This window comes from Berghia stephanieae, chromosome 1, assembly GCF_034508935.2.
Source record: "Berghia stephanieae isolate SIO BIC M18660-M18661 chromosome 1, UCSD_Bste_1.3, whole genome shotgun sequence".
NCBI classification, from domain to species: domain Eukaryota; kingdom Metazoa; phylum Mollusca; class Gastropoda; order Nudibranchia; family Aeolidiidae; genus Berghia; species Berghia stephanieae.
Window position 1 is genome coordinate 76,004,142 of NC_088360.1, and position 25,000 is coordinate 76,029,141.

Consider the following 25,000-nt stretch of genomic DNA (forward strand, 5'->3'; position numbering starts at 1 on the left):
GTAGTAGTCGTAATAGTAGTAGTAGTAGTAGTAGTAGTAGTAGTAGTAGTAGTAGTAGTAGTAGAAGTCGTAGGAGGAGTAGCAGTAGTAGCAGTAGTAGTAGTAATAGTAGTAGTAGTAGTGGTGGTAGTAGTAGTTGTAGTAGTAGTAGTAGTAGTAGTAGTATTAGTAGTAGTAGTAGTCGTAGGAGTAGTAGTAGTAGTAGTAGTAGTAGTAGTAGTAGTAGTAGTAGTAGTAGTAGTAGTAGTAGTAGTAGTAGTAGTAGTAGTAGTAGTAGTAGTAGTAGTAGTAGTAGTAGTAGTAGTAGTAGTAGTAGTAGTAGTAGTAGAAGTAGTAGTAGTAGTAGTTAGTGCGGGGCGGTCCTTGGCAAGCTTAAGGACCACGGTCCTACGGTCCTTGGGAAATGAAGACCGCAAGGACCGGTCCTAGGACCGATCCTTTTCGACATTGAACATTCCTGAGAGACTGTTGGAAATTCGAACCGGTTTGACCTTTGAGACCGTGGGATCGTTCATTCTTGAACCGTTAAAGACCGCTACACGATGAAAACCGTGGTCTACAGGAGTAAAACACACGGAGTAGTCACACTCATTTCAAATTGTAACCTAATTAGAGAAGAGGGGTGATGCCTTCTTTATTTGCTCACCGTACTTCATTGTTACTTCGATAATTTAATAAAATTTGAAATTTATCCCCATTAACGGAGATAATGGCATCGCCCAAGGCGTTGATCGAGTTGTTCGTGGCGTTGATACACACACGCAACTCCTACCCCCCCCTCCCCCCCCCACACACACACATTAGAGGGCAGCGAGCATTGAAGAGTAAGAGAGATACGTGAAGTTATAATAAGAGGGGGTGGATGGGGTAATAAGAGGGGTCGATGGTGACTTTTCGCCAGATCTAACAAACTCAGCTACCCATTCATTGCTGAGTAGACAGGGATTCAGAAAAAACTCGACTGCACCCGGGATCGATCTCTGGCCCTTTGCGTATAAAGAGAGTGCTCTATCAACTGAGCTATCGGGGTCCCCAAATATTCTATTGGACTTTTTTAAAATTCAGACGTTATAACTGGGTTTTTTGGAAGGAAGAAACTAATGAAACTCATATTATTTGATTAGTAAAAACACCAAACGAAATTTTAATATTATTGTATTATTTTAAATGACAACACTGCGATAGAAAGGAGTGGTGACAAGAGATGGACAAAAGAAAACAAAAAATCGGATTTGCTACTTGCTAGGTTCGACACACACACACACACACACACACACAAACACACACATCTTGAGTAGTCACATACATTTCAAACAATAACCCATTAGAGAAGAGGGGTCATGCCTTCACCATAGATCATTGTCATTGCGATCATTATGGTGTAGTAAATTTTGAAATTTACCCCGTATAATGGAATCGTCCAAGGCGTGCGCCTCCTGTTCCCCCCATCTCACATACGAAAGGGCGGTTTGCGGAGTGGAGGTTTGTGGTCGTCTGCATGTATGGTCGTCTGTGTCGTTTAGTGTATGGCAAAGGGGGGTGGGTGCGATTAATTAAGTGGGATGGGTGGTGATTGGTGGAAGATAGGCAACCGAAGCAACGAATCGCTGGGGAAGTAGTAGGCTATGGCGCGAGACCGTAGGACCGTGGTCCTTGCAAGGACCGCCCCGCACTAGTTGAAAGGTGATAAGAAGTGAGGACCGCCGCCGGTCTTCCCCTATGGGACCGGTCTTCGGCTCACAGCTAAAAGACCGTGGGACCGCGGTCCAGACCGGTCTTCAGCGCGGCACTAGTAGTAGTTAGTAGTAGTAGTAGTAGTAGTAGTAGTAGTAGTAGTAGTAGTAGTAGTAGAAGTAGTAGTAGTAGTAGTAGAAGTAGTGGTGGTAGTAGTACTCGTCGCATTAGTAGTAGTAGTAGTAGTAGTAGTAGTAGTAGTAGTAGTAGTAGTAGTAGTAGTAGTAGAAGTAGTAGTAGTAGTAGTAGTAGTAGTAGTAGTAGTAGCAGTAGTAGTAGTAGTAGTAGTAGTAGTAGTAGTAGTAGTAGTAGTAGTAGTAGTAGTAGTAGTTAGTAGTAGCACAGTAGTAGTATAGTAGTAGTAGTAGTGTGTAGTAGTAGTTGTAGTAGTAGTAGTAGTAGCAGTAGTAGTAGTAGTAGTAGTAGTAGTAGTAGTAGTAGTAGTAGTAGTAGTAGTAGAAGTAGTGGTGGTAGTAGTACTCGTCGCATTAGTAGTAGTAATAGTGGTAGTAGTAGTAGTAGTAGTAGTAGTAGTAGTAGTAGTAGTAGTAGTAGTAGTAGTAGCAGCAGTAGTAGTAGTAGTAGTAGTAGTAGTAGTAGTAGTAGTTGTAGTAGTAGTAGTAGTAGCAGTAGTAGTAGTAGTAGTAGTAGTAGTAGTAGTAGTAGTAGTAGTGGTAGTAGTAGTAGTCGCAGTAGTAGTAGTAGTAGAAGTGATAATGTCGATATCTAAGGATATAGGCCATATAACATTGCAAGAGAAATCATTGTTGATAAAATTATTAAAATCAATAAAAATGAAAAAAAACAACCTATTGTTATTGTACAAATTATTTAAAAATTCATATTAATTTATGTTAAAGAATTTGTTGTTGAATAGTATTATCATCATCATCATCATCATCATTGTCGTCGTCGTCGTCTTCATCATCGTCATCATCATCATCATTTCAGCATCATCGCCTTCTTCATCAAAACAAAAGAACAGCGTCGATTGGACCAGGGTCATCAACGATGTCATTGATTTACAAGATACACCTACTATGCTGTAATCTGTAGACATTCATGCCCAGATCTGGTGACTGCAATCCCTGGCAAGTAGCATCGGCTGTCATAGACATGGTTCCATGGGACCCGTACAGACTGTACATCTATTGAGAGAGAAAGAGAAAGAGAGAGAGAGAGAGAGAGAGAGAGAGAGAGAGAGAGAGGGGGGGGGGGGGAGAACAGGAGAGGGGGGGGGGGGATAAAAAGGTTGGGGTATGAAAACGATATTATAGCAGACAAACAAACAAACCCTGACCACAAACGCTGACTGATCCTGATGTGTGTGAAAACAATTCTTGGCACTTTAGGAGTGTCGTTCTGGTAAGAAGACTTTTCTTCTTCATGTTGCGTTGAAGAGGATTCATTTCCAAATTCAAATTCACTTAATATGCAAAATATATAGCACTGTCTTAAAAAATGATGGCCTTTGAAGGACCGTCAAGCGCCATTCTTTTAAAAATTAAGATTTTCAGATATTTTCTTCTCATCGGTTTTGGTTTGAAAACTAATTGAGGTAATTTTCATTTCATAAATGGACATTTCTTTTTTTATTCAATCATGGCCCAAATAATGGAAAATAGATTATAGCGCAGCAGTGTTCTTCTAAAACTGCTCTTTAACAATGTATATAGAGAAAAGAATAAAAATACGGATGCCTTCCCCTTGCTCCGTGAAGATGTCACTTTTATATTGATTTCAAGGGTATCCTTTTCCAAATAAAAAAAAAATAATAATAAAGAAATAAAACAAACTAAAAACAAATAGAAAACAAACAAAAACAAAAACAACATCCAATATACACAATTGGAATGCTCTGCTGGCTGATATTAAGAAACCAATCATAGTTGTAATTATAACTCTTTAAAAAGACCGCAGAGTACACTTATTCCAAAATATCAAAACTTTCCAATGTTTTGTTGTATGTTTTTGTTTTGATGCATGAAATTATTCACTGTCAATTTGATTGAAATATCTATTTAAACAATTATCTTTAGAAAACTTAAATTTATTTATGTAACTTATATTTCTAAAAATACTAACATTTGTCCTGGTTTTCTTACAAATATAATAAAAAGTCTTTCGTGCTAGGAAATGAAATCTCATACGGACTCTGCCCTTGAGTTCTATATTTCTAAACATTTACTACTATCACAACTGATCAGGGGTATCAGGAACCAAATATAAAAGATAATGTAAACTTACAAAGCACCGGTACTGACTTTCCTTAGAAGTGAGTAGAGGCCCGGTAAATCGGCCATAAAGATAATGATCAACCCCGTTGTCCCAAACAGCAAGGCACTGGAATGACTCCACTGTGAATACATTAACACTCCAGAATTACAAAAACGTTTAAATTAATGTGAGTGGTTGTGTAATGGGAAATGAAAATAATGATTTAGTTAGTTGTGGTGATTGGTGGGAGTAATGATGATGATGATGATGATGATGATGATGATGATGATGATGATCGATGCTACTGATGGTGATGATGGTGATGACCGATAATAAAACTTAAATTATAAAACTTATGACTAGTATGGTGATGTACTTTTTTGGACTGTACGGGGAATGTGCCAAACATAGGCATAAGACCTCGCCCATTTTTTCTGAGGCCCTCACCTAATAGTTAAAAGTTTTCGAATCCGCAAAAAAAAATAATGTTACGTTAACCATATTTTGGGACTGACAAGTGGCAAGGTGTTGTTGACACAATCAATTCAACTAGATATGTAAAAATATGCTAAAAGGACGGGTTGAGTGAGAGGTGATAAGACCACCATAATTCCAGCATGACAACGTTTGTCTCCCACACAATTCATGAAACACAATCAGCTTTGGATTGTTTGGGACTTAAGACCCCTGTCACAGTTCCCATTCAGCCGTGACCTTGCTCCATCAGATTTCAAAGAGAAACCATGATGAAAATGGTGATGAAGTGGAATACGATGTGCGCTCATGGTGTCCAGATAAGGATACTGAATTTTACGCTGACGGTATTCAAAAACGTGTCTGTCGCGGCATTCAATAACCTGACTGCCGGTAGAAGCTATGCAGTGAATAGAAAGACGACGATGTTAAAACTGACATCTCATCGTCCCCAAGAAAGAATAGGCTTTCGTTTCGTACAGGTTTTGCTTTTAGCTCAATTATTGACAATGTTATGGTCTTGGTCTTGGACGCATTACTTTTCAATAGGCCCTTCTGTTTGGTACTTATATTCAAACTTTTATTTCCCGGTGCTGGGTATATTTCTCTTTTTATTTATACATTCACACACACACATACACACACACACACGCACACACACATATATATATATATATATATATATATATATATATATATATATATATATATATATATATGTGTGGTGTGTGGGGGGGGGGTATGTGTGAATAATGATAGCATTTAAATAAATACTTAATTGTAACAAAGTACAAAAGTACATACAATTACAATACAATAGATAGGATTGAAGATATTAAATGCAGTCACGTGTTATTAATAAGTATAATATAACACTGTTAGAACAAATCTCACCTTTTTCAAAACTATTGGGAACCCTTGGACACCTTCGATGATTAAATAAGAATCTTGACTTATCTGCACATGCCTGGATTGAAGAGGGGGGATCATCACACTGTAACTCGCTGCCATTTGTATAACTAAAGCTGTAGTGACCTTGAAAAGGACACGGGATAGGAGAGCCAGATACTGGGAATAAAACGAAATGGAAATAATTTAATATATCCCTTTTAAAAATAGGGTTGGAGATCAGCATTGCTCGGAAAGCCAATGTCAATTTTTTTACAATCGAGGACAAAAATTACTGCCAAATCTAAAATTTATAAAAATGTTTTTACAGACTGATATACGAATAACTCCCAGAACTTTTTTTTTAAATCACAAGTCGACTGAAATGAATACTAAGCAAATCTACAAGGTCGTATTACTCCTAGATCCTTAATTCGACATTTGGATATCATTGCGAGTAAAACTGATTCTCCACAAATCTAGCACATCTCCAACAAAAGAGGATGACGTAATTTTAAATTTCTCTTGATACCATCAAGTAATAATAATCTATTCTTTTTAAAAATAGAATTGGGGGTTAACAAATTGTCGTTTATTGACCACAGTGGAATAATTAATACATACCTTTAACCATAGTATGTAAAATAAAATCTCCTGTGATCTGGCTACAAGCTTCTTCTATCTTGTCAGTAGACAAACAGAAGCCTGAAACATGAAAAAGCAAATTATGCAATCTTTTTTATCCGCTCAATGAACAATTGATAATAATAATAATAATAATAATAATAATAATAATAATAATAATAATAATAATAATAATAATAATAATAATAAAATAATAATAATAATAATAATAATAATAATAATAATAATAATAATAATAATAATAATAATAATAATAATAATAATAAAAATAGTAATGTAAAAATAAATAGAGGGTTTTATATTAAATATTGGTTAAGATTCTATGTCAGTAGTAATCGTTCAAAAATCACGATATCAAAAGTTGCTTCTTGTTTTCAGCAATGTAGTGTTACTAATGTGGGAAGTTGCCCAGTTTTATTGGAAAACAAATGACAATCTCATGCTGTCATCCGGGATACTCCCTAAATATATAAGTATACTCTCATGTCGTCGTCGTCGTCGTCTATAACTGTTCAATGTTTGCTAACATGCGAAAAAAAATGTTTGCAAAGGAACATGTGTACTCAATGGGAAATATACAAGCAATAAATTGGCCCAACTATCGGGTATAGTAACCTCCTGGGTGTCATTGTGGAACATCTCACCAGTAAACAAAATGCTTGAGTATGGGTCACGAGTCGAGGAAGGCTTATGGTATAGGATAGGATAGTTGAGTTTTTTATATAGACGGCTAGTGTAATATCCACTAAACGTTCTCAAAGCGCTTTTCAATGGGGTCCCTGACCAACAGTAAAACTTATCATGTAGGACGAGACATGACGCCTCTTAGGCGATATTACCATTTTTTTCAACAGAGACAACGCTGTTAACGGCCATGTACTCGTTTTACATCTGAGTACGGTGAGAGAATGTGAGTAAAGAGCCTTTTCCAAGAACTCAACCGTGCGCCGAGCAAGGCGAGGACCCAGGACCTTCCGATCCGAAAGCGAGTGTCATTCCACTGGACCACAAAGCCGCACTTTCTTATGGCTTTTAATAATATATTTCTTTCTGCTTTCCTTGACATTGTATCACATATACCCATCGATGGGATTTCCTTTAATTCCAAATGTGGTTTGAAATCATCAATAAGAATATTGTGACCAATCAAGTCCAATGCCGCTGATAAAACTAACACGTTAACAAGAGTTATAGCATTCAATACATTGGGGAATAATTTTCTCAGATCTGTTTCAGTTGACATGTAATTATTTGCATGTCTAATAACCCAAATTGTTATGGGCTCATTGTTGTAACGTAAATACTCTCAAACCAACGCAAACAATTGTTTATTACAACAATTTTAAAACAAGCCCATAATTGCGTTCGGTTATCAGACCTGCAAATATACACACTTAGGTTTCAGTCCCAGGACATTGTCATAATATATTATGGAGTGATTGGGGGCAATTCCTTAGATCACTTAGGTGAAACAACTGTCATTTTAGAGCAACCGTGATCGATTACTGGGGTCATTGCTGTTGCACTAAGTGCAATCTTTTTATCAAAGGCGTATCAAACGGGTATTCAAACAATACAGAAAAAGGAATCTCCAAGTTGAAGAATCGTTCAATCCTTGTGATAACGGGACGCCGTTCGTCTAAAATCTAAACAGTTTCCATTTTTAAAAATCTCTCCTTTATATCTTTTAAGCCTACTTGACATATTTGCTTTTCGCTGCAATAAAATTTCTTATCAACTATGAGCCCCTTGTTTCGACAACTTCTTTCCGTTCTTCTGGCCTCTTATCTGCTAGTTATACCAGTTTGTATTTTCATATTCAAATAACAAAGAATGAGTCATTCGCCATTGCCATATAGGGTGTTACCCCCAAACCTTGCTGTTTGAAGCCTTCTTGCATAGTTAGATTTTTAGTAGATTATGTGAAAATCTAAATGACCATTGAACATATTATGCTTGTCAAGACAAGTTCAATTATTTGTGACATGTCGTCTAAAAACAGTATTATATATATTATGTCAGGATGGTCCAGATGCTAAAAAAAAGTCAAATTAAAATCAGACTGATCAAAAACATGACATTTTGGGTTTTGACGTTTTAAAATACTGTATTCAATCTTCTCCATAACGCAACCCAAGTCTGATATATTTTAGATTTAAATTCAATATTCCGCATCTTAGTAATCTGACAGAATACCATTATGAGGCGATGGGTCACATTTTTGATAGACTAGACTAGACTAGATTTGGATTTCTTGACTTCATGAAAATTACATCAAAAATAAAAGATCGACAAAGCGCAAAAAAAAAAAAAAAAATTAAAAAATTAGAAATTTAAAAAAAAAGATGTGATAATTGTGTCGGGCACCTCGTAGATGGCATTTCAACATTGAGTATCATAAACGAAGGCCACTGACGGTTAAATTGGGTACAATCCCATTACTCAAAACAACACGTTGTTTACAAGTAGTAATAAAGCAGCAATGGAGCTTCCTTTCAACCCAGGACAAGGATTGGGGAGATGGATCAATTGTTAAAGAGTTCCCTAATAAAGATTCAAAGAATGGAGTTTAAATTAAGTTTTTCGTAAAATGTTTCATCTGAAAGGTTGGGATAAAGAGAGAGAGAGAGAGAGAGAGAGAGAGAGAGAGAGAGAGAGAGAGAGAGAGAGAGAGAGAGAGAGAGAGAGAGAAAGAGAAAGAAAGAGAGAGAGAGAGAGAGAGAGAGAGAGAGAGAGAGAGAGAAGATTGTTATAATCAGACAAAGTATTGAAAATGTCGAGGAATTGATACAATCAAAAGATGACAGAACTGGCACTCATTATTATAACAACGAAAACAACTGCACGAAAGCAGAAAATAAGCTCGTTATCTGTATTTCGCATTTCTAACAAACACCCTTCGACGAAACGCTTACAAACAAGAAAAGGTCAGCCGAAAAACAGGATTAGTTAAAGTCAAAATAAAAACTCGTTCAAGACTGATAGTGGACATTTTGAGCTAAAGTAATGTTTGACACTTTATCTATACTGACGAAAAAAATTCTACATTCGAAGTATCAAGAAACAACAATGCCATTTACAGGCAATCGAAAACAAGCATTCCACTCAATCGTCTCTCCCATCAAATGAGAAGAATTGCCAAAAAGTAATATAATGGTAGCTAGGGTGATATCATGGAATGGGAAAACTGGAGTTCGTTTCACGACCATCGCAAAAACGAAAGTAAATTCACAACATTACAGCAAACTTTTAGTTGAAAAGATATAAACTAGAGTAGAAAAAATCATACCAAAACAATAATTTCATTCGACAGCAGGATGGGACTAGGTCCCAAAACAAATTGTCTTCAACTTCCAATTTCGTTCTTGATAAAGACATCCGTTTGAGAATTTTTTGTAGAATGATAAATGATAAATTACAAAGAAACAGAAATAAGCCTGCGACGCTTAATTAACTACAAGGAGACACAGAAAATGACTATGATTTTAATATAGACGTCTATTTCGAAGTTATTAACATCTATTTCCCATCCGCTGTTTAAAAAGGCAATGGCAGCAAATAGGAAATGTTTCAGACAAGAAGAAAAAAAATACTTACTTTGTTTATATTGCAAAAGGTTTTTATGCTGTGGGGTGAAAGCGAGACATATGAAGCACAAGTTCTTTCTGAAAAAGAGTAAATGAAAAAGCAAAAAAAAAAAAAATTAAAAATGTATTACTTGAAAACACAAGATATATCCTAATGACATCTCTTGAAGATTAACGATTAACGTACCGATATACAACTTCGCCCTGCCTACTTTAAAGTCAGCAAATAAAACAATAAACGTCAAGACAAATTTGGCATGCCAAGGTCTAAAATCTTTTATTTGTGATCGAATTCTAGACACCTGTCTACCCAACATACAGGATGGGAGGAAGAGCTCTACACATTTACAAGCATTATTTCCAAAACAGACAAGACCACAATGATGCCATTTGACCTTTTTTTTCTCCTCCTCCTCCTCCTCCTCTTCTTCCTCCTCTTCCTTCTTCTTCTTCTTCTTCTTCTTCTTCTTCTTCTTCTTCTTCTTCTTCTTCTTCTTCTTCTTCTTCTTCTTCTTCTCTTCTTTTCTTCTTCTTCTTCTTCTTCTTCTTCTTCTTCTTCTTCTTCTTCTTCTTCTTCTTCTTCTTCTTCTTCTTCTTCTTCTTCTTCTTCTTCTTCTTTTTTCTTCTTCCTCTTCTTTTTTTTCTTTTTCTTCTTCTTCTTCTTCTTCTTCTTCTTCTTCTTCTTTCTTCTCTTCTCTCTTTCTTCTTTCTTCTTCTTCTTCTTCTTCTTCTTCTTCTTCTCCTCCTCATCATCATCATCCTCCTCCTCCTCCTCTTCCTTTTTCTCCTCCTCTTCCTCCTCCTCCTCTTCCTTCTTCTTCTTCTTCTTCTTCTTCTTCTTCTTCTTCTTCTTCTTCATCATCATCATAATCATCGTCATCGTCATCATCATTATTATTATTATTATTACTACTACTACTACTACTACTACTACTACTACTACTACTACTACTACTACTACTACTACTACTACTACTACTACTACTACTACTACTACTACTACTACTACTACCACAACTATTAATATTATTATTATTTTATCATTATCATTATTTACATTAATATTATTATCAAATATTAACAATTCTTAAATCGCGACACTAATCTGACATGAATAAAAAATTCATTCTATGATATGTTTTCGCTTATATTGAATGAGGTGGGAGGGTTTCCGTAATTTATCTGCTGATCGAGAGAAAGATTGACGATTCGCATCTGTTCTAGCTGGATGATGGGCATTCTATTTTTGCTAAGACGTGATATTGTTCGTAATGTTGGTCTTTGGGTATTTTCTAAAAATTAATCACCTATATTGGGTAATGTGAATGGTTATGTATTGTTGTCTTCGTGTCCCTCTTTCTGTGACGCTTAATGATTTCTGGCCAAGAAGAGCTTGCGTTTTTCGAAAATCTGCGGTATAATAGTTGTGTGTCTCCGTTGAGTCATTTGGAGAAGATGTCTTTTAACAGTTATGGTCCCATAAATTGCTTTAGTGCTTTGAAGATAGTGATATTGCAGCAGGAAATCTTCGCGTTTTTTAGATTATCCTTTTGAAATTATGTGAATGAATGTTTCTGTTGGCTTTTGTATTGTTACAATCTGTCTAATTTATTAATTCCATTTTAGATTAGGTATTTGGTGTTTTAATTCCAAACTATTTTGTGGATTTAACCTTTAATAAGGATTTGTTAATGTCGTTACTAGTGAACTTTTAATGGTTTCCTTTTGTTTGTCATTGACTCAACTACGCATTTTGTAGCATGTGAATCATTCTCCCTCAATTTTCGCTCTTGGAGTAATCCATTTTTGAGGGAGTAGTGACCTTCATATATAGATATGGCTATATGCCAAAGTGTCGTCAGCAAATAAGTATACGTTTGATTTAGTTCTGTCAGTTAAGTCGTTGATATAAATATGAAAAAGGGTGGGCCCTAAAACTGGTCACTGGTGTACTCTTAATGTGACGTAACCAATGTCCGACTTTTCCCCACAAACGACAACTTCTTGAGTTTGCCTGTTCATATGATGGTTCGATCCATGTTTCTGCCATTTGGCCAATGCTTCCTGATTTGACTGTGTTGAGAAATCACCTACAGGCTACCTTTGAAAAGCTTTGGCAAAATCTAACAGAATTTATGCTTATTTGTCCTCTCTTGTCTAGGCCTGAATTGAGGTCTTTAATGACGGAAATTAGTTTGGTTTTGCTTATTTTATTTTAGAGGAATGTTGGACATTATTCATTATGTTGTAACGTTCAAGGGTGCACAGTTATTCATGTTAAACATGTTGGCTCTACCATTACTAATTAAGGTAAGAGAAATGAGTCGGTTATTTGACATTATGCTTCTTTCACAATTTTTGAGGATTGGGTGAATAATGACGAGATATTTGGATAATTTTCAGTATCGACAGAACATGGAAATAGTTTCGTGAGGGATTCAACGAATTCTTTATATCACCAGGGCCGGCTGCTTATTTTCGGGTTAAGTAAAGTTACCAGCTTTCAACACCTTCATTTGTAACGAAGATGTCTGGCATTTCTAGTGTTTTATATCGATGGATACTGGAAGAATTGGTGATTTAGTGCAATGGCGTTGAATTTGTTGTTTGTTTGAATTGAATCAACATGAATTAGTGTGCTACTCCGACATGATGGCATTCACAACTTTCCATAGAATTTTATTGACGTTTTCTGTATTTCTTTTTTTTTTTTTTTGATGCTGTTGATATTATACTACTACTACTACTACTACTACTACTACTACTACTACTACTACTACTACTACTACTACTACTACTACTACTACAACTACTACTACTACTACTACTACTACTACTACTACTACTACTACTACTACTATTTACTACTACTACTACTACTACTACTACTACTACTACTACTACTACTACTACTACTACTACTACTACTACTACTAACTACTACTACTACTACTACTACTACTACTACTACTACTACTACTACTACTACTACTACTACTACTTCTTCTATTATTACTACTACTACTACTACTACTACTACTACTACTACTACTACTACTACTATACTAAATATACATCTATTTTTCGACTTTCTTACTTTTTAAACAACAAGTACTTGTTGTATCCACCATGATTGACACAGTGTCCTATGTGTGAAACTCCATGTTTTTTAATCTGAAGCTCTCCCAGACCATTTTGGAACCAAACCCCTCGCCATTCTTCAGGGAAGCTGCAACTGGTACCTAAAGGTAGGAGGAAAAAAAATAATACATTAAAAATGAATTATAGTCAGTCCTATATTTGCCACCACTACCACCTCTACCCTACAATCTGTCAAAAATGGAAGAGGGGGAGGAGGAGAGGAGGAGGAGGAGGAGGAGAAGAACAAAAAGAAGTAGTAGTAGTAGTAAGTAGTAGTGTAGTAGTAGTAGTAGTAGTAGTAGTATAGTAGTAGTAGTAGTAGTAGTAGTAGTAGTATAGTAGTAGTAGTAGTAGTAGTAGTAGTAGTAGTAGTATAGTAGTAGTAGTAGTAGTAGTAGTAGTAATAGTAGTAGTAGTAGTGTAGTAGTAGTAGTAGTAGTAGTAGTAGTAGTAGTAGTAGTAGTAGTAGTAGTAGTAGTATATAGTAGTAGTAGTAGTAGTAGTAGTAGTAGTAGTAGTAGTAGTAGTAGTAGTAGTAGTAGTAGTAGTATAGTATATAGTAGTAGTAAGTATAGTAGTAGTAGAAGAAGTAAAGAAAGAAGAAGAAAGAAAGAAAAGAAAGAAAGAAAGAAGAAAGAAGAAGAAGAAAAAGAGAAGAAGAAAGAAGAAGAAGAAGAAAGAAGAAGAAGAAGAAGAAGAAGAAGAGAAGAAGAGAAGAAGAAGAAGAAGAAGAAAGAAGAAGAAGAAAGAAGAAAGAAAGAAAGAAAGAAAGAAAGAAAGAAAAGAAAGAAAGAAAAAGAAAGAAAGAAAGAAAGAAAAAGAAAGAAAGAAAGAAAGAAAGAAGAAGAAGAAGAAGAAGAAGAAGAAGAAGAAGAAGAAGAAGAAGAAGAAGAAGAAGAAGTGTGTTATAAATGATTTGATTGTTTAAAAAATATATATAATTACCATTTAAACTAAGGCCAGTGGATTGTATCTAAGCTCGAAATAACTAAGTATCTAATAGACAAAATCTTCGACAAAGTATCTCCAGCTCTCCAAGAATCTTTAATCCTGTTGTTTGTGTCTTTCATGATCTGAGAGTGCTGCCACCGCCTTTCTCGACATTGGACATTGTAAAAGCATTATTCTAGATACACCTCCTCAAAGTAATGCAAAATAATAATATCAAGTTTACAATAATAATTTGTGACGTCAGATTATCAACGGTTAAATTTCACTAAAATAAGAGTTTAAAAAAAAAAGAAATAATTGTAAATGTCTTTTATTCAGAAATAACGAAATCAGAATCGATTGAGATGCAGAATAAAAGAATTTTAACGCTCTTGCCTTTTATTATTCAAACTTTGGTCCTAACGAGCACTCGCAAGCTCGTGCAACGGTTGGGAATACGTACGGAAATTTTATAAAAAAGCAAGAATGTAAGAATCGTATATCATTGCTTTCTTTCAGAATAGAAGTGTTATTCTCGCTTGAAAGTCAGCTTTCCCCCCCAGGTGCCACGGCGACCAGCTCTATTTTAGGACCTTATCAACTCAGTCGAGAGATTGATGATGAGTTAACTGAAGCCTTAGAAAAAGAAATTGTGCGCAGAAAGATAGTGATGGAAAGTTGTGGTTCCGGATTAGTTATGTTATATTTCTTATTGTGGTAGTGGTATTAATGGACTTTTAGACATACCTTTCGTTAGACCCCCCCCCCCCTCCAATAATTAAATTATAAATAAACTAGTAGTAGTAGTGGTAGTAGTAGTAGTAGTAGTAGTAGTAGTAGTAGTAGTAGTAGTAGTAGTAGTAGTAGTAGTAATAGTAGTAGTAGTAGTAGTAGTAGAAGTAGTAGTAGTAGTAGTAGTAGTAGTAGTAGTAGTAGTAGTAGTAGTAGTAGTAGTAGTAGCAGTAGTAAGAGGAGGAGGATAAGGGAGAAGAAGAGGAGGAGGAGGAGGAGGGGAGGAGTCAAATAAAAAACAATTCGAGGGAAAGAAGTCCTGGTGGGAGCAATCAATGTGTAGCGGCAATTCTTCAAGAAAAGACGGTCAAGTATTTACAAGGCAGGGTGAAGAGATAAATAAGATTAAGGTAAGTGCTTTTTATCAATGAATGACAGTCAAAGTGTTTGGACTTCAGCGCATCAAGTTAAATGCAAGAAGAACAACACACTAAAATATACAAAGCAGGAAGCGCAAAAATGTCAACTATGAAATCAACACCCGAGTGTCATCACTTGGATCGCAACAGGCCAGAGAACTGAGAACCCCATCTTCTCTCTTAATCTACCCCCCCCCCCCCCCACTCTCTTCTCTCGCTGTCTCTATCTATCTATCTATCTATCTATCTATCTATCTATCTATCTAGCTATCTATCTATCTCAAACACACACACACACACACACACGCATCTCTCACACACTCACACAATGTTGAAAGCATATCAGTACACACATTAACACATTTACAATGTCCTACTCCTGTTCTAGGATAATTATATTCCCATGCCATGTCAGAGCATCATGTGTATTAGCTGCGGGCGAAAACTTGATAGAATAGGACGAAAAAGGAGATATTCGGGTGGGGGGGGGGGGGGGGGCATGGACAGACTGGGAACAGTCTTAGCCTCCAGTCTTTGAATAGGAACTCATCCTCCTCGTCAACCTGTGTGTGCACTAAGGGGTAAATTAAATTTCGTCCAGCAAATGACAGCCCCAAGCAATAGTCCCTTGCTCTTGTTGAAAATGAGTCGTGAAGCACTACAGAAGTTTGCTGCTTGGAGTGAGTGTGTGTTTGTGTGTTTATGTGTGTTTGTATGCTTGTGTGTGAATGTGTGTCTGTTGAGTAAGGGATTTCTAGTGAAAGTGAGTAGGAATTGGGGAAAAAGGGAGGGGGGGGGGGGTGAGCCAAGGAGGGGAGAGGGTGGCAGAGATATGAGATAAGGGTTTTGGAAGGATGATAATGGAAGAGATGACACCTCATAATCAGACGTAACAAGACACGATGTATGAGAGAAATAGATGAACTGATTCGATCAAGTCAACAGCTAGGAAGGAGCTCATTACAATTGCATTTCCTACGTGAAGACAGATTTATGAATAAAGTGAGGTTTACCCGTTATAGTAGAAGTGGATTAGGTTAAAAAAGGTTAAAAATAGGTAATCAAAAGGGTGCCAAGCACGCGGAAAACAACATGAAAAAACAGCACCTACTGCAGAATTACTCTAAAGGCGACTCCTCACTACACACTTCCGGTCTTGAGATTTTGTTTAGAGATTATCGAAAGGCAATCCCAAAGCAGATTTCAAGATTGACTATCAGATGATTTAACGACCGGATCCACGGACCATCTTATTTGTGCTCACATACTTCACACTCCAACAAATAATCAAAATGGCTCCCACCTGAAGTTAAATCTGCTTAGGTCAATTTAATTATGTGTGAAAAAGAAGAAAAAAACGCCCCCCCCCCCTCCACCCCCCCCCTCCAAATTTCTTAAATATTGGCTTCTTCGAAATGCACTCACACATAGATATCTTTTTAAAGGACTGACATTACACTGCGGATTACGTAAACATATCGTTGAATGGGTGTGGATAAGGTGATATATCAGCATTTGCTTAAGCAACTAGGTCCACTTTTGAATAACAACACACCGAGATGCGACAGACCACTAAAAAGGCTGACGCCAAATTTGAGATCATATTTGACCACTAGGAATATCTGAGTATGGCTCAGCGAGGTGGCCTCATACCCTAAAGGTACGGGATTCGATAACCAACCGCCGCGCTGTGTGACTTTGCTGGAAGCGCTTTACAAGGGATCCAAAGCCTCCAGCGACAATTAACATGTATGACAAGACATCACGCCTGCAAGGCCCTATTATAATTTTTTTTTCAACACAGAAAACGGCTATTAGTGGCCATGTACGCTTTGTGCCATCCAGAGCGAGACTTGAACCGGGACCTATAGATCCGAAGACGCGTATCATACCACTAATAGACCACAATGCAGTCTTTTGACCTAAATAAGTAACCCAGTAAAGGATAGCCTAATATGAAATGATTATTACAATGGCATCTGGGGGTATATTATGGAATGGGAAAACTAATATTCATTTAATAGACACTGCAAAGACGAAAACCAATACCCAATATAACATCGAACGCTTGGATGCAAACCTGCACCCAGATTGCCACATTTTATAACCAAACACCGATTTTACTCTACAATTTCTTGAGAAAAGGGAATACGTTTTATTAGAACAGTGGCCACCATAATCACTAGATCTTGATCCTATGTGAGATTTGCTAAGTGAAAAAGCCAAATTTAATCGTGTTGTTCCTTTGAGGAGCTTTAATCTGTTAACTGCCGTACTCCGTAAAACGCGGATTTAAAAATTTGGTCAGAAAATCGTCCGTCAAAGTATTGATCGATTTAAATGACTCCATCTTGCCAACAAGATAATAATATCAAGTTTACAATAATAATTTGTGACATCAGAGTATCAATGGTTAAATTTCACTAAAATAAGAGTTTTTAAAAAGAAGTAATCATTGTAAATGTCATTTATTCAGAAATAGCGAAATCAGCATCGATTGATTGGTAGAATAAAATTTAACACTCTTGCCTTTTGGAATTTGAACTTTGGTCCCAACGTTTAAATGAAGTAAAAGAGTGGATGGGCAGAAACAAAGTGATGTTGAATGATGAAAATACGGAAATTTTAATTTGTGGTAGGCATAATATCCTGAAAACGACAAATGATAAGGGGCTTTCTTTCGGGGATCACTTTATTTCTTTTTCTAAAAGCATAAAAACCTTGGAGTGTAAATTAACAATGTCCAGTCAGGTCAATCATATTATAAGAACAATGCACCTTGAAATAAGAAGAATTAGTAAAATTAGAAATCTTATCCCAACACAAATAGCATAAGTTTTGATGAATTCCGTTGTACTTTCAGTTAGACTGTTGCAATTCATTACTGGTAAAGGTGATAAAAGAATAAACAGCCTTCAAATTGCACAGAATAATGCCGCTAGGCTTGTTTTAAAACAATCTAAATTTTCTCCAGGAACCTGGCTCCTTCGAGAGCTTCATTGGCTCCCTCTTTTGAGAAGCGAATATTTTATGAAATTGCTACCCTTAGGTCATCCTCGTCCCTCCAAATTAAAAAAAAAAACACAAGTAAAAACCCACTTGTTTCTAATGTAATCAATTTATGATCTATCTATTTATGTATGTGTATATTTGAATTGATGTCAATGTAAAGTGTAAAGCGCTTGGTGCCTGTTTAGACGGGGTAAAGCGATATAAGTGCTATTTATTATTATTATTATTATTATTATTATTATTATTATTATTATTATTATTATTATTATTATTATTATTATTATTATTATTATTATCATTAAAATCGCGATGGCAACAAGAAGAGAGTCATTTAAATCGATCGATATAATTTGAGGGACGAATTTTCTGACCAAATTTTTCATTACGCAATTAACCGGTTAACAAACGTTTGGTAGAATGAAATTCTCTTGTAAGAAATATAATAAGGAAAGCAATCATAAGATGAAAACAAAGACTCCGGGTGGTTTCTGAATTCAATGGGCGGTCTATAGCACATTGCATGCATAACTAAAGACAACGCAGAGATTATCGGCCCTCGATTTTTTTTAATTAAAAAAAAAAAGAGAGGCGATGGGGAGGGGAGGAATTCGCTATAATTGCTATAAATTTTACTTCTAAGACCACCTGAAATAAAATATTTAAAGCACAATATCTACTCTGTTGTTTTTTACACAGTAAGATTCGAGTGCTAAGTTTTGTTAAAAGACGCCCAAACAGACACTCAAATTACTGCTTTGAAAAAAAACCATGATGATGATGATGATGATGATGATGGTAATGATGATCATGATGACGATGATGATGATGATGATGATGATGATGATGATGATGATGATGATGATGATGATGATGATGATGATGATGAATATTACTTTTTTATCTGAAAATTCAAGAGCACAGGTTTTTCACTCCCCTCCCTCCCTTAATTCACGGACAAGGTAAAGACTGGAAAATGAGGTCAATATATCGGATGCTGCCTCAAGAATTATCCAGGATCAAATATCTCCCAATATGGCCGCAGCATCTGACAAGACAGGATTGGGCTTGAAGGGGCTGATAATAATCATTATCGACCATCCTGCTTTCGCAGTGGGGAGAGACTGTCAGTATTTTAGCAGTGGTGAACAGTATCCAGAGCTGCTTTAATTCAAGAACGGCTATTTCTATGGAATCCTAAGCCCGAGGAGAACAATGAAGAAGAACAAGACAAGAAATAGAAGAAAACTAGAGAGACTCTGGATGAAGAATTGAGAGGCATAAAGCGAAGGTAGGAGGGAGGGTGAGTTGAGGGTGAGGATGTGTGTGTGTGTGTTGGGGTGTGTGTGTGTGGGGGGGGGGGGGGGGGGGGGGGGTAGTGATAAAGGAGACAATCAGACAATGCGTTAGATGACAGGCTGGGCACAAAAGAAGCTATAATGAGCAGGTAAAAGGAGAGGAAGTGGAGAAATACAAATGAGAGGCGGAAAGCAGCTAGTAGAGAGTAGTAGGTGGCAGGATCGATGGCTTTCTCATCGCCCTACCGTCAAGCCTTCCTCACTCCCCCCCCCCCCCCCCCCCCCCTCCCTCTCTCATCCCCCCCCCCCTCCGCCACACACACACACACACACACACAAACACAGACACACATACACACCACATAAACACAAACACATACACACACACACAAACACACGGCATTGCAACTTACAAATAAATAAATAAATAAATAAATAAATAAATAAGTGTTATAAAAAAACATATTATGGGTGCCATAAAACTTGATTCTGAATTAATTGTTTACATGTTTTTGTTGCAAGCCGATATTGGAATAATACAAACACACACACACACACACACACACACACACACACACACAGAGACAAACAAACACACAGTTTGAGCTTTTATATCGCGCAGTATCAACTTAATGTACTCAAAGCGTTTTACAAAGGGACCCAAGCCAACAGCTCATTTAACATGTGAGACATGTAAAAATGCTAGGGCTATTACATTTCTTCCGACAGAAAACAACGAAGCGATCAGTCATGTACCCATTTTACACCCGAATGCGGTGACAGTATGTGAGTAAAGAGCCTTCTTCGAGAACTGAACCGCCGTCCAAAGCGGGACTCGAACCAAGGACTCACCGGTCCAAAGGCGAGTGCCATACCACAAGCAAAAAAGCAGCACTACCTTCTCTCTCTCTCTCTCTCTCTCTCTCTCTCTCTCTCTCTCTCTCTCTCTCTTTCTCTCTCTGTGTCTTTCTCTCTCTCTCTCTCTTTCTCTCTCTCTCACACACACAAATATATATATATATATATATATATATATATATATATATATATATATATATATATATATATATATATATATATATATATATATATATATATTATGTGTGTGATTGTGTGTGTGTGTGTGTATTTCCGCGCGAGTGCGTGTAATATAAGCTTTTTATGCTGTCCAACTAAATATGCTCCCCAAACATTAAACAAAGGGATCCAAACGACATTTACTTATTTGCAGGTCTGATAACTCACAAACCAACGCAAAACATTGCCCATTAGAGCAATAATGTTAAATCGAGCCCATAACTGCGTTCGGTTATCAGACCTAAAATATGTGTACGTCACTCCCAAACCAACGATTAACATGTAGGCCGAGAAATGACACATGTGAATCACTCTTAAGTTTTCTTTCTTTTTTTTTTTGACACAAAAAGCAGATATCATTTTACATCCGATACAGCGAGAGAATGTATGTAAGTAAAACGCCCTCTCAAAGGGTTCAACGTTGATGATGATGATGATGATGATGATGATGATGATGATGATGATGATGATGGTGATGATGATGATGATGATGATGATGGTGATAGTGATGATGATGGTTGTGGTGGAGACAGTCTATAAATAGATATCTTTAGTCCCTGTTACGAATTAACAGGTAGTTGTTGAAATTATATGTTTCATTTGAAATCGAATAGTTGCATGAAGATTTTATAGCAAAAAAATCGATGTAAAACAACCCACGATAGAACTTAAAAATTATAAATTGTTAAATGATTATATACAGTGTTTTATTTTATTTCCCGATAAAAAAATATAACAATAAAATAAGCTACTACACAGTAATTTCAGGGACTATTAACGATGAACTTAAAGAGAATAATTGCATCCTACCATAAGAAAATATTTCGCTTAAGAGGAGTAGTTCATGTTTAACGTATAATTACCTACATATATTGTTCTGTCATTTCGTTTTGACGTAAAAAGTTCGATAACACTTTAACACAACAAATAATAATAATAATAATGAACATTAGTGACAAGTCTCCACAAGAGTGATTAAATGTCAAGGCTTTTCGAACAAAAACTCATCATCATCAACGATATCCTCTATCGTCTTCCCAGTGGTTTCATTGCAAATTGATGTGACTGGCATCTTTTTGTCTATTATCTTCGTTTGCTTCTGACATTTATTTCCTCCGTTTATCATTTAAATGCATTTGGTAGTTACTATTGACCGGCAATTATGTCATTTGAATCTCATCAACTTTGTTATCCCTGTTTGCATGTGTCTGCAATTTAATAATTTAGTGCTTTTCGGCAATATGCGAAACCAACCAACGATTGCAATATAAAAACATTGCTGTTACTCGTTTATCAAATCTCGATATAAGAATTATTAAAAGTTGAGAAAAAACAATTAGCTATATGTCATATTGTGCTTTGAGCAAATACAATGCAGAGTAATCAGAAATGATAAAATTTGACATATTCAATGAGTGTAAAAAAATTAAATATACTAGTAATAAATAAACAAATCAAATGAAAATAAATCAAAATTACTCATTAAAAATAACAAAACAAAATGTTGCGACAAAAGAAAAAAAAGTTTTGTTTTTCCTTTTTCAAATTCTGGTAAAGGGGTCAGCTAGATAAATTGATTCCCTCTATATTTGAGCCAATGCATTTCTATATCAATTTTTATTCATTTTTTTTACAAAGTATGTCCAAGGCTATTTTAAAAAACGCGGTATTCTATGATATGGAATCCCAATATCATAAATATTAAAGCAAAGACATGAAACTCTACGGCGTCATTCTACATATTCAGATTGGTCATGAGTCACCACATCGCAGTTTGAAATAATAAATGTTACATGTTCATCTGTTCACGACTTGGCGTATTTCAAACCGTCATAGATTTTAACAAATAAATAAACGCAACAATATCGGCACCAAGATAGATCAACTGCCCCAGAATAAGCTTAACCTTCATGATTCTAATGACTCCGATATTTGAGAAAATGCATCACTATCGGAGAATAAAAAAGTTTATCACATTCACGATATGAAATAAACGGAGTCGAGCGAATGAGATACTACAAGAAACCGATAATATTCTTTTAAACAACTATTCTATCTTCTAAATCTTACAACAGTAAAATACAGAAGGAAAAGACGGGATATTGTTTAGTTATATCAGCTTGTACACGAAGAGTGTTAATATAGAAAATAGACTTATATAAAATACGCAAGAGAGTTTGGTCTTAAAAATCTATGACCTGTTCTAATACGTCATATACACAAAACACATTTGTTGGGATTAAAAAAAAATTGGAATGGCTTAAACTAGACGAGCACTTAATTGCAGGTCTGATAACCCAATTCATTTTGGGCTCATTGTTGTAATGGAAATCTTTATAATACCGCAAAATATTGTCCCTTACAACAATGTTAAACTTGGCCTAATCGGGATGTCAGTCCTGCATATAATGACACGTCAATTAAAACATATAATAAACAAATAAAGCTTAATATAGAGAGTTTTTAAAAAAAAATCTAATTATTTGTTTTCCATTGATGAGTCACCATTTTTACAAGTAATTGTCTATACGTAGGAGTTATATCCTTTTCAACTAACAAAATAACCTTCTGATGAATGATGACAAAAGGCCATTTGACCTATTGGAATGCACGATAATATAATAAAAAAAATAACCAGACCAAGTTTATCAATTAAAGTCTTGCGAACTAGAAACACATTTTCGCAAGCTTAAGAAGTTCGAACTTAGACAAAAAGAGTTCTCAATGATCAATCAGGCGCTTTGAGATGCTTTTGTGTAGAAGGCAATTACAATATGACGGAAATATTAACTGATCAGATTCATAATGTGTGTAAGTACCTGGCTATTGTCAGTGACGGGCGACTTGAAGAGTTCTGTCGCGGAAAGAACGCAACCCAGGCGTCTTTTGTATTGTATGGGAAAAAAATAACAAAAAAACAAACAAAAACCTTTATTTTTCTTTTAAAAATCCGAAAAAAGCAACCAAAAAAAAAAAAAGAAGAAGAAAAAGCTGGTTCGGTTCAGAAGTCACATGAAGAGAAGGGGTGGACGGTGGAAAGGAAGGAGGGTGTCATACCCTTTGTCGTGAAAATGTAAAGTTTCGTTGCCAACAAGCCATGATGAGCAATAGCAGGCTTTGAAGCCAGAGTATTCCACACGTGCCTCGATGAAAGGCGAACCGCACGCCATTTCCGGGCAAAGGAGGGGGTGGGTAGCAGGGAACCAGTACCGTGAACAGTGGGAGTTTTCATCCGCCCTTAGCATGGTCTCTTCTTCGCTTTATCACTGCTGCGTTACTTTCTCAGCTAGGGTATTACAATACAAAGAAAGTCAATTGACGGGCTTTGAAAGCCATAAGAGTGCAAACGTTTTCGCGTATCGAAAGCCAGGCTCCACAAAACACGAATGAATATAAATAATATGCACATTGACATCTATGTAGGGAATTTAAATGGATTCAACATGCTCAATACGCTTCACAAAGAGGCTTGTATTCCCCAGTAAGGAGCTATAATTCCATTTCATTAATTGTCAGTTGCTTGCAGCTAGGTACTCATTCTCACCTGAGTCGAGTGGGGTAATGTGTGTCAAGAGCATTAGCACGAATGCGACGCCGGGACAACCATTTTACTCGGTCGCTGTCACCACTCCGGTCACTGGCCACGCCTAACAGTGTTTGACACAGTACCGCTGGGTCATAGAGCCACACAATGTATAGGTATAAAAGAGGTGACTTATTTGTTTAAAAAAATAAATGAAGATACAAAAATAGGCGGTCAAATAAAACGTTTAAATATGGTTGATGGAGGGAACGCGGTGAGAATAGATAAATAAATAAAGTTTAAATATATAATAATTCAACAATCAAATAAAACTTTTTTGATGTCTGAAGTCATGATCAAATTCGGATCTTCGTAACATAATTCAATAACTTATTTTTTAAAAAAGAAGCAAAAATAACTTTTGAATGGACATGTTTACATTTACAGCTGCGCTTTCTTTACAATAAAAAATATTTTGTTTGGCATGCAAGCAAGTATAGATAAATATGATATTCGAATAATATTATCTCCAATGCGAAAAGGGAAGTCAATAAACTAAGAGGGTTTATGTTATATGTTACACGACTTTCATTTATAGTAGCCGTAGCAAAAATAAAACGAATTGGCAATAATAACAAAACGGCAGTTATGATATAGCGGGATGCAGAGTATCAGTAGTTATAACACTGTGGAGATAAGCGACGACGACGATATTGTGGTAATAATGGTAATGGCACAAAGGTAAGAGTACCAACCAGCGATAATCAATGAGAGGTGGAATAAGGAAATAGGTAATCACTATAGAAATATAAATAAATAGTACAGGCTTACACAGAGTTCTCTCCTCTTAATCACAATGTGTCTGATTAAGCGGAGTTATTCTATAGAGAAATTAACTTTTGCACAGTAATTGTGGCATTTAAGCGGAGGGTACGATTATCGACATGCGGTTTATTTAGCGTAGTGACGTAGATTAAAAGGCTCTAAACATCGGCTGATAGTTACGTTTAAAATTAATTCAACTTTTGTCTCAAATACAATTCATGACAGGATAATTACACTTCTCGATCTTTCATTTAGTGATACAGAACACAATAATTTGTACATATTTTTCCGTTATAAAACAGAGACTAGACTACCCTTATCTATCGAGTAAATACGTATCAAGGAAAAACTCAAGTATGTGATAATATATCAACGGAAGTAAACGTCTTTAATCATTGGGCCTGTAACTCGCTTCTAGAAACACGATACATCCGCCTGGAGATTTCCGGCTTTAAATTTGGCAGTCAATTTTCTCTGCAAGAGATTTAACGAAAACTATTT

At 36.0% G+C, this 25,000-nt stretch overlaps 1 protein-coding gene across 1 annotated transcript in view; it reads right to left on the bottom strand.

Annotated features, from left to right (window-relative positions):
- LOC144957310 (uncharacterized) overlaps window positions 1-25,000 on the bottom strand; it is a 118,083-nt gene that overhangs the window by 9,967 nt on the left and 83,116 nt on the right. Inside the window, exons 5-10 of the mRNA XM_078888449.1 lie at window positions 12,643-12,787; window positions 9,556-9,623; window positions 5,938-6,018; window positions 5,320-5,493; window positions 3,982-4,091; window positions 2,774-2,882 (exon numbers count right to left, since the gene is read on the bottom strand). Of these exons, the coding sequence (XP_078744575.1) occupies window positions 2,774-2,882; window positions 3,982-4,091; window positions 5,320-5,493; window positions 5,938-6,018; window positions 9,556-9,623; window positions 12,643-12,787 (687 nt within the window). The remainder of the gene's footprint in view (window positions 1-2,773; window positions 2,883-3,981; window positions 4,092-5,319; window positions 5,494-5,937; window positions 6,019-9,555; window positions 9,624-12,642; window positions 12,788-25,000) is intronic.